The 10,283-nt window shown below is 45.4% G+C and overlaps 1 protein-coding gene across 2 annotated transcripts; it reads right to left on the bottom strand.

Moving 5' to 3' along the window:
- Positions 1-242: 242 nt before the first annotated feature.
- Positions 243-6,307, bottom strand: RPTN (repetin). Of its 2 annotated transcripts, XM_061406250.1 has the most exons (4): positions 6,242-6,307; positions 4,817-4,974; positions 1,358-4,092; positions 243-1,315 (listed from the first exon to the last, which is right to left on the bottom strand). In XM_061406250.1, exons 2-4 carry the CDS (start codon positions 4,952-4,954, stop codon positions 994-996), a joined length of 3,195 nt encoding a protein of 1,064 aa, XP_061262234.1. In that variant the 5' UTR covers positions 4,955-4,974; positions 6,242-6,307; the 3' UTR covers positions 243-993. The 2 variants fall into 2 exon arrangements, with proteins under 2 accessions (XP_061262234.1, XP_061262225.1); XM_061406241.1 differs by having other exon boundaries at positions 243-4,092.
- Positions 6,308-10,283: the final 3,976 nt, after the last annotated feature.

The raw sequence follows: 10,283 nt of genomic DNA, 5'->3' as shown, positions 1-10,283 counted from the left end.
TGAATGAGCGGAAGGAGTCAAATTTGACTCCTCTGCAGGGGAAGGAGCTGAAGACGATGTTTAGATAAGTTCCTTTTGACTCCTTGTTCTTTGTTTCATATTGATTCTTATTATTTTAAGTGCTCAGGAGCTCAAAGAACAAAGAGATCTTAAAAGTGGAGAAATGATTTCTTATCCTTGGAAAATGCCTACAAGTGAAGATAGGATGGCCCCATAGTGAAGAAAGAAAAGAGTCACTGAGGTTGATGCTCACCAATCATTTATTGGGTATTTTAATACAATTCCATAGACTTTCTCATGAAAGGTTTTCAGGCTCCAGGAGCTAGGGATCAACAGTGTTGGCTTGTTGGAATCTGCCAACAGATGACATGTTTTCTGTTTCATGTGATCAGAAACTAAAAGGCATCGAACTGGAATCAGTCCAATCAGCTCTCATGATAGCTCAGTGGCCAGTCCTGATGAGGGGTAGAGACATGGGCATGGGGGTGTTGTGGATGTCTAGCAGCCTCTCACTGTATTTCATTTTAGTGTAGGCTATGAGGCTTGCAATTCTTGATGGTTTAGCCACAAGAGCTCTGTAAGTTCTGGTGTCCTCTCCTCGGGTTATAATGTATATCTTTAGAATGCCTTTCCTGTTTCTGAACTTTTGAGTGAAATTCTTACCTTTCAATGATCCAATCATGTCCCACCTATACAGAGAACAAACCAGGAAATGATTTAAATCCCCAAATTAATCAAAATTGGGATCTGATTATTTCACCCAATTTACCACTCAGATTTTACCCAACCAGAGCATTCTGGAATTGCTGATCAAAGAACTGAAATGCCCTAGAAGTGAATTCTAGTTCCTAAAAGCATCCTTGTGGTTAGATAGAGTAGAGGAGAGAATGAAGATACACATTTTCAATCTCTTAAGCAGAAGTAAGGATGAACTTGATGTGTAGATTTCTTCCTTGGCTTCATGTTGCTTTAGCTCTTGGTACAATGCACAGCCTAGTGCCAAACCCCTTTCTGCTCTTGTACATAGTCATAGAGTGGATTGGGAGCAATAGTTGCCTTGATAGGGTGACTTCCACCCTGTTCTCTTCTTTGAGGCCTCCCAGCATTCTGGGTTGGATGGAAGGCCAGGTCACTGCATCTTCCTTGGGAACTTGGACTCTGGCCATCTTCATTCATATGAAATTTTTCTCTGTTGGCACATCCTTCCTGGGTCCCATGGGATTGTCGATACTGGGACTCTTGATACCTCTCTTTATCCTTATGGGTTTGCCAATCCTGTTGTTGTCGACGGTTTTGATCCTCTTCATGGGTTTGCCTGTCTCGTCTCTGACGGGTCTGCTCATCTTCATGGGTTTGCCTGTCTTGTCTCTGACGGGTCTGCTCATCTTCGTGGGTCTGCTCATCTTCATGGGTTTGCCTGTCTCGTCGATGACGGGTCTGCTCATCTTCACGTGTTTGCCTGTCTTGTCTCTGACGGGTCTGCTCATCTTCGTGGGTCTGCCTGTCTCGTCTCTGACGGGTCTGCTCATCTTCGTGGGTCTGCCTGTCTCGTCTCTGACGGGTCTGCTCATCTTCGTGGGTTTGCCTGTCTTGTCTCTGACCAGTCTGCTGATCCTCATGAGTCTGCCTGTCTTGTCTCTGAGGGGTCTGCTCATCTTCGTGGGTCTGCCTGTCTCGTCTCTGACGGGTCTGCTCATCTTTGTGGGTCTGCCTGTCTCGTCTCTGACCGGTCTGCTGATCCTCACGAGTTGGCCTGTCTCGTCTCTGACGGGTCTGCTCATCTTCGTGGGTTTGCCTGTCTCGTCTCTGACGGGTCTGCTCATCTTCGTGGGTTTGCCTGTCTTGTCTCTGACCGGTCTGCTGATCCTCATGAGTCTGCCTGTCTCGTCCCTGAGGGGTCTGCTTATCTTCACGGGTTTCCCTGTCCCATGTCTCACATGGAGTTTCCTGACCCTCATGACTGTGTCTACCGCAGCTTTGGTGGTCCTGCTCTTCGTCTGCCTGGTGGCTCTGCTTCTCACCATGACTCTGCCTGGTCTGGACCTGTCTGTGGCCCTGCTCACCACTGTGTGATTGCCAGTCACTCCCTCTGTGACAGGGTGGCCTTTCTTGCTGAATTTGTGCTACTAGTTTGTGTTGGCTGTCCTCTTCAGACTCCCATGCCTGGCGACTGTTCTGCTGCCCTTCCCTAGTCTGGAATCTCTGTCCCTGATTTCGGTTTACTTCCTGTCCTTGAGTATATTGACTTGGTCTTCCTGGCCTTCCTGATTGCTCAACATGTGAGTCTCTGCTTGCTCCCTCGCTCCCTTGGAAGCACCTATTTTGCCTAGTTTCCCCAGTCTCTGACTGACCGTATTGAGAGTTCACACCTTGTCTGTCTGTCTGACTATATCGAGTGCTCAGGCCATGTCTGTCTGTCTCATCATAGTGGGAACTCTGGCCTTGCCTGTCTGTCTGACCATAGTGAGAGCTCAGGCCTTGTCTATCTGTCTGCCCATACTGAGAGCTCAGACCTTGTCTGTCTGTCTGCCCATAGTGAGAGCTCAGGCCTTGTCTATCTGTCTGCCCATACTGAGAGCTCAGACCTTGTCTGTCTGTCTGACCATAGTGAGAGCTCAGGCCTTGTCTATCTGTCTCATCATAGTGGAAACTCTGGCCTTGCCTGTCTGTCTGACCATACTGAGAGCTCAGACCTTGTCTGTCTGTCTGACCATAGTGAGAGCTCAGGTCTTGTCTGTCTGTCTCATCATAGTGGGAACTCTGGCCTTGTCTGTCTGTCTGACCATACTGAGAACTCAGGCCTTGTCTGTCTGTCTGACCATAGTGAGAGCTCAGGCCTTGTCCGTCTGTCTCATCATAGTGGGAACTCTGGCCTTGTCTGTCTGTCTGACCATACTGAGAGCTCAGACCTTGTCTGTCTGTCTGATCATAGTGAGATCTTTGGCCTTGTCTGTCCGTTCGACCATATTGAGAGCTCAGGCCTTGTCTGTCTGTCTGACCATAGTGAGAGCTCAGGCCTTGTCTATCCATCTGACCATACTGAGAGCTCAGGCCTTGTCTGTCTGTCTGATCATAGTGAGATCTTTGGCCTTGTCTGTCCGTCTGCCCATAGTGAGAGCTCAGGCCTTGTCTGTCTGTCTGACCATAGTGAGAGCTCAGGCCTTGTCTGTCTGTCTGACCATAGTGAGCGCTCAGACCTTGTCTGTCTGTCTGACCATATTGAGAGCTCAGGCCTTGTCTGTCTGTCTGACCATAGTGAGAGCTCTGGCCTTGTCTGTCTGTCTGACCATAATGGTAACTCTGGCCTTGTCTGTCTGGCCTTGTCTGGCTATAGTGAGCGCTCAGACCTTGTCTGTCTGTCTGGCCATAGTGGGACTCCAATTCTTGCCTATTTCTCTGACCATAGCCTGATTCTTGACCCAGCCTTCCAGACTGTTCATTATAAGAGCCTGATTCCTGTTGGTTTGTGTGGCTATACTGAGGATCCTCTCTAAGTCTTCCAGACTGGCCATAGCTTGACTGTTGTCCAAGCCTATCAGATTGTCCACAATGAGAATCTTGAAGTTGTTTCTCATACTGATTTAGGGCAAAGACATAGCCTTGTCTTTCAGGATTGCCACTGCCAGATTTATTACTCAGTCTTTGACCAGAGCTGGAGTCCTGACCCTGTCTCTCAGTCTGACCATAGTGGGAGTCCCTGTCTTGTCCCTCAGACTGACCATAGTGAGAGTCCCTGTCTAGTCTCTCTGACTGACCGTAGCGAGAGTCCCTGTCTTGTCTCTCAGATTGATCTTGGTGGGTATCCTGGCTTTGTTTCTCAGACTGACTGTGGCAGGAATCCTGCCTTTCTCCCTCGTGTCTCTTCCTGTGTTGTCTGCCTGTATTTGTTGGAAATGTATGGCCTTGTGTTCCCTCCTGCTTCCTTTCTTGCTGAGAGGTTCTATCTCCATATGATTCATTATCCAGCCTATGATAGCAGGCTTGGGCCAACTGGAACACCATCAGGAGATATTCATGAAAATCAACATGCTCATTTCTGTTTCTATCCAAGAGGCTCAAGATGGTTTCCACAGTCTCTGGGTCATTTGGTCTCTGTGCAAAGGTAAAACAAGCAAAAAAATCAGATGTTCTCCTATGGATAGTGTCAGTATCTGTGCCCCAGTCCATTTAGTCCTGCATAAACCTTCGATTGAGAAACCACTAATCTAAAGTGGCCTATGCTTGGTTCTAGTCTTTGATAAGCTGGTTCTCAGAATCTCATCCCTTGCTGGACCAATGGGAGCATAACAATAGGGATAGATACACTTATTTAAAATCAGCTTCATTAATAATTACTTTGAATCATTTGAGGAAGCTATCCCATTCCACCCCATGCTATGTTGTATTGTTTGTTCATCTGGTTTTTCTAACCACACTGTGAGATCCTGGAGGGAGGGGAAGCTGGTTTTATTCATGTTTGTATCCCCAGTGCCCAGAATGGTGGTATGTAGTAGATGTTCAGTGACTCTTTACTGAACAAATAAATGAATGAGATGTGTGGACAACACTTAAATATGGAAATCAAGATACAAATCTCAGATTTTCTCCTGAGAAATGATTTCCAGCCTGAGCTGTACTCCCTCTTGTTTGAACAAAAATACAAGGAGGTGTGTGTGTGTGTGTGTGTGCTGGAAGAGAACTACTAAGGAGCTGCCTGAAATTCTTTTAGTTACAGGGTAGATCATGAACAAATAAAACAAAAAGCATGACGTTCTAAAGGCAGGTGTCAGTGTAATTCACACTTGTCTCAATGGGGCTCAAAGTCTGAGCATCTTACCCGGAGGATGTCTCCAAACTCAGCCAAGAGCAGCTGCTTCAACTCCTCCTTGCATAGTGAGGTGGAGTCCCCATTCTCTTTGGCATATTTCTGGAACACTCTAATCACGGTGAGTATGCTGTTCAGGAGTTCGGTCATTTTGGCAAAGATGAAGGAACCTAAAAGAAGAAACATTATATTGTCTGTATTTACAATGAAGACCAGGAGACAGCATTTCCAGAGGAAAAGTGGCCCCTTTTGGTCAGGGAAAAAAGTTTAAGAAATGACAGAGCTCATTGTTAGCTATACTCTTCACTCTCTTTGACCACAGTCAGACTCCAAATATCATGTGTTCAATGGAATAAAGGTGAAAACTATGTGTCCCCTGCTATAAAAAGAGACGATATCCTAGAATACAAAATGTTATAGGGATTTTGTATGCTCTGTCTTCTACTTCACATGGGACTTGCTTGATTGAAACGCTCATATTAGAACGAAAAAGAAGGGAGATCAGGAAGGCCGTAGAGGTAGGGCCAGAAGCCAGTATGATAAGGCACAATTTTCTACCAAAGACCAGCACACTGAAGAGGGCACTCAATAGATTCTTCTGAATAGGCCTCAGTCTTCTAATGAGTTTCACTTAGGTGGGGAAGAAGGCTAGAGGTCTCTTGCCATTTGCCAAGGAAGCTTTCTGAGAGACTAAATTCCAGCAAGTGCTTCTGGCCTGGATAGTCATGTTGGAATATTATAAATATATTGCAAGTAGAATAAGTGGATACAAAAACTGTTCTAGATAAAAATAGCAAGCTAAATTAACTGCATAGATGAGAAGAAATACGTACAGTCAGATAGGTTTACATAGCCATGTTGGGAGGCTGGAGTCTTTTGGAGCCTCCATCTCAATAATATTTCTTCTATGATGTAAAAATTCTAGTTACTGAGTTTGCAGGCCTCTAGACTGAAGTCCTAACTGCAAAGCACACTAGATTTCCAAAAGCATGCCACTGATGCCTCTAGGGATAAGTGACAAATGATGAAGTGCAGGACACAAGCAGAGTCCCTTATGGCAGTTCATTGCAGTGAGACTTGAATATTATTGTGGTCCCATGGTCTGGGGCCTTGGCCCTAATGAGCCCTAAACTCTTGGGTCTGGCCTAACTTGCACAAAAGGGAAATGCTCCACTATGGGCGACTAATTTATCCATCAAGAGTTCTAGTCCTTTATTTTGGGATGCCTAGGACACACAGAAACAATGGCATGTGTATTTTACGGACTCAGAAGTACATCCCTCCTGCCATCCCCGTGAGCTATCATATTCTCAGATAGAGGCAAAAAAGGAAGCAGGAAGGTACCCACGGCCACAGGGTACCTCCCCAGCCCAGCACATCACAGCCCCTACCAAGAGGCTCTTGGATTCTGCTGTTGCTTCCCCATGCATGTCTTACCTGCTTGAGGAGGTATCAACAGAGGATTCAGAAGCCGGAGAGGATACTGGACACCTGCAAACCCATCCTATTTATAGGGGTTTTAATTGTCCTACTAGACCATCCCAGGAGACACCCATTCTGTGGCAGAACCTGAATCACTCTGGGCCCAGCCCAGCTTGACCTCTCCCTCTGCAAACCGTTTGATTTATTTACTTCCCCCATTTACTCATGAACCTGTTGGCATCACAATAGGTGACACTGTTCAAGTCTTGGCCCCATTAATTAGGGGAGTGTATGTGTAGGCATGCATGCAGCTGCTGCTGCTGCTGCTAAGTTGCTTCAGTCGTGTCCGACTCTGTGCGACCCTGTAGATGGCAGCCCACCAGGCTCCCCTGTCCCTGGGATTCTCCAGGCAAGAACGCTGGAGTGGGTTGCCATTTACTTCTCCAATCATGCCTGCAGCAGGGGTCCCAAAAGACAGAGGCATGGGCCAAATACATCCTTAGCATGTGTCACTTATCGAGACTAATGGAAGGCAACAGGCAATCATACCAAAGAAGGATACTAATCAGGTCACGGCACAAAAATCTGTCAAAGCAGAGACTAGAGAGTCTAGGTGGAGAGCCAGGACATAATTATTGGAAGAGATTTGTTTCGGGTTGTTTTGCTAATGTTGGTGTGTGTGTGTGTGTGTGTGCGTGCGTGCTCGGTCATGTTTGACTCTTTTCAACCCCATGGACTGTAGCTGCCAGGCTCCTCTATCCATGGCATTTTCCAGGCAAGAATGTAGGAGACAGTATCATCCTCCTTCTCCAGGGTATCATCTTGACCCAAGGATTGAGCCCATGTCTCCTGCATTGGCAGGCAGATTCTTTACCACTGTGCCACCTGGGAAGCCCAGTGGAAGTGGATATGCGTATTTTAATCTATTGATCTATTTTAAATATTTTTTACATTTCTGTTTTTTAAAATTATTTATCTATTTTAGACTGTGCTGGGTCTTCATTGCTGTGTGTAGGCTTTCTCTAGTTGCTGTGCGTGGGGGCTTCTCTTTGTTACCGTGCCCTGGCTTCTCACTGTGGTGTCTTCTCTTGTGGCGCCGTGGGCTCTGGGTGCTTGGGCTTCAGTAGCTGTGGTACATGGGCTTAGTTGCTCTGCAACATGTGGGATCTTCCTGACCAGGGATCAAGTCTGTGCCCATGCACCGGCAGGTGGCTTCTTAACCACTGGACCACCAGGGTAGTCCCTTTTTAAATTTTTTCATTTAACAGCTCTGGAGGCTAGAGGGAGAATTAGATATATGACCAATTTTGGAATGGAGGGGTGTGATGATGGTGGAGCTGCTGCCACTGGATACTTTTAAGTTCTTGCTAAAAAGTTAGAATTGAAGGACAATGTGGAAGTTCATGGTATCTGTGAATAGAGCCACTTGTCAGAGACCTGAGTCTCTGTTCTCCATCTCTGCACCTGTGACATGCCAGCAATGTCTCAAAACAGGAGATTCTTAGTAAATATTTATTCTTAGTAAATGAACTATTGAATTATGGAGGCATTTGAAAATCTTGTGTAAAAAAGAAATTTAGATTTACCTCTCCTTTCTAATTTGTCTTACATATAGATCCATGGTTGGACTTTTTCTTAGGTATCTGTACATCAATCAGTTTTCAGTGATGACACTTGCTATTATTCACTGTGTGCTCAGGATTCTGAAAAGGAATCACAAAAGAACAGAGATATTTTGGTCCAGTTCTAGTAAAGTACCTTCACATATGGAAGGATTTTGAGCACAAGTAGCAAGACAGGAGAAGTGCTGCGTGTTAGCAACCCCAGGAGCATATGGAATTGTCATGGGCTGGGCCTAGGCTTTCCTTAGAAGGTGGGGGTTTATGTTGTTCCTTGAAGATTCAGGTGGGCATGAGAAAATGGAGACATCCTGGTGGGAGAAGGGAAAGACCAAAGGTACAAAGGTGAGAATTCATAGGGTGTGTTTGGGTTAGAGTGAGTTGGTGAGTCTGGCTAGAGCAGAGGGTATACAGAAGAGTAGAATTACAGAATTTTGGATCTGAAAGGAAATATAGTCTTAGCCTCCTAGTTTTACAGATGAGGAAACTGAGATCCAGATAGACTGAGTGACTTTGCCAAGGGTCTCACAGGGCTTTGGCTAAAGCCAGGCCTGGAATCCTCATTCCCTTACCCAGCTCAATGGCAAAGTCACTCAGTCTATATGCTTTCTTACACGTTCTCTGAGGCAGCTTTGGAGCCTGCTTTCAGGTTTATTTTGATGAGAAATGGGGAGCAGGGAACATTTTAGTTAAGAAAGTGACATGATCAAAACATTGTTTGAGGGAAGGTGGTCAGTTAACCTGACTGTGATGGGGTTGCCAGCTGTCTCCCTCTAGACTGTGCTGTCCAGGATGGATTGGAAAGAGGAATGTCCAAGAAGGGAGACCAGTAGGAGTTTATTGTATGAACCATGTGGGAAGTGATAAGGGCTTTGACCTGGATGCAGAGGTTCAAAATGATAGGGAGGTAGCAGATGATAGGAGAAGAGGGTAGAAGAAGGAGAACAGGACATTAGAGGATGAGATGGCTGGATGGCATCACTGATGCACTGGACATGAACTTGGGCAAACTCCAGGAGATGGTGAGGGTCAGAGAGGCCTGGCATGCTGCAGTCCATGGGGTTGCAAAGAGTCAGATGTGACTGGGCAACTGAACAATGACAACAGCAACAGCAAATGATAGAAGGAAAGACGGGATTTGGGGACATTAGATAAGGGCAGGGAAGGTGGAGAACTCATGGAGCTCCAAATCTTCAAGCCTGTGTAACTGGGAGAACCGGGGGGTACTAAAGAAATGTGACTTCTGAAGTGGGCTGAGCAGGGTGGAAGATTCTGCTCCTCCACTGTCATTCCTGCACCCTCTGCTGTTGGAGTTCTTGCAGAGCTGGTCACTACTTTAATATTGAGAGCTGGGTCATGTAAATATTCTCCTTCTGCTTTTGTGTCTCAACTTATGAGTTATGTCTCTTCTAATACGTCTATTAGAACCAAAAACCTAGAGAAGTTTTGGTGACCCCAGAGATAAGTAAAGGGAGTAGAAGTGAAGTGAATAGGGGCTAAAGACAACAGCTACTGTGACAGAAAGAGGCTCCTCTCTGTTGGCGTCTTCCAGGGCTCCCTAGGAACTGTTTCTTCGGGTTAGATAAAGAGTTCTCTGCCTGATGTTGTAGTCGAGAGAAAGATTATGTTCTTAACAGTAGGATCTGCTATGCCTGCACGCACTTAACACTTAGGAAGTTCCTATAAGACAAGCAGAGAACTGTTTATGTTGCTCAATCACTTAATCAGTGGGGATTTGTGAGAATATGGAGGGCCATTTTGTAGGCATTGAGATAAAAGACACAGTCTTTGTCCTTAAGTGAACTTTCAATCTCACTGAAGGATGGGAAACACAGGCTCCTTCTCTGTAGTAAAATTGCTCCTGTCATTGATAAGAGTATTGAGAGAGGTTAATTAGAGGGAAAAAAGAAGAATTCAGGGGCTAGAAATAGCACATATTTGAAGAAATCATGGAACAGACTGAGTCATTTGGGGCAAATCACTTAATCTCTTGGTCTTGAGTTTCTTTGTCTACTAGAGGAGAGTGTTGGACTGATCTCTAAACTTTTTTTGTGGCATTAGCATTCTAAGATGCTGTGATTGCAGTTTTAGGATTAGTAGGGTCTTCAGAGGTTATGGCAATCCACTCCAGTACTATTGCCTGGAAAATCCCATGGACAGAGGAGCCTGGTAGGGCCTCAAAGAGTCAGACACGACTGAGCGACTTCACTTTCACTTTTCTTTCAGAGGTTTTATTTTAACTTTACTCTGTTCATGAATTTAATAAAGGGCTAAGAACTTTGTGTTCCTCAGTCTTCCTCTGTGGAAAACCAGAGGACAATTACGGTGTTCTGTTACTTAGTGTTGTAAATTGCATGAGGAACAATGCTGTTTTTATTCATTGTTTTTTAATATGTTTTGCTTCTTTTATTTAAATTCATGTTGGAATGTTGACATAT

The sequence above is a fragment of the Bos javanicus genome, chromosome 3, assembly GCF_032452875.1.
Source record: "Bos javanicus breed banteng chromosome 3, ARS-OSU_banteng_1.0, whole genome shotgun sequence".
Taxonomy (NCBI): Eukaryota; Metazoa; Chordata; class Mammalia; order Artiodactyla; family Bovidae; genus Bos; species Bos javanicus.
Note: the sequence above shows the minus strand (reverse complement) of the source record. Positions and strands in the feature narration are given on the sequence as shown.

What these genes read in the sequence shown, in the direction of transcription:
- RPTN (XM_061406241.1), bottom strand. Translation starts at nt 4,954, where the DNA reads ATGACCGAACTCCTGAACAGCATACTCACCGTGATTAGAGTGTTCCAG. An exon ending in AGTTTGGAGACATCCTCCGG is followed by an intron (nt 4,093 to 4,816) that starts GTAAGATGCTCA and finishes ACCTTTGCACAG; the next exon opens with AGACCAAATGACCCAGAGAC.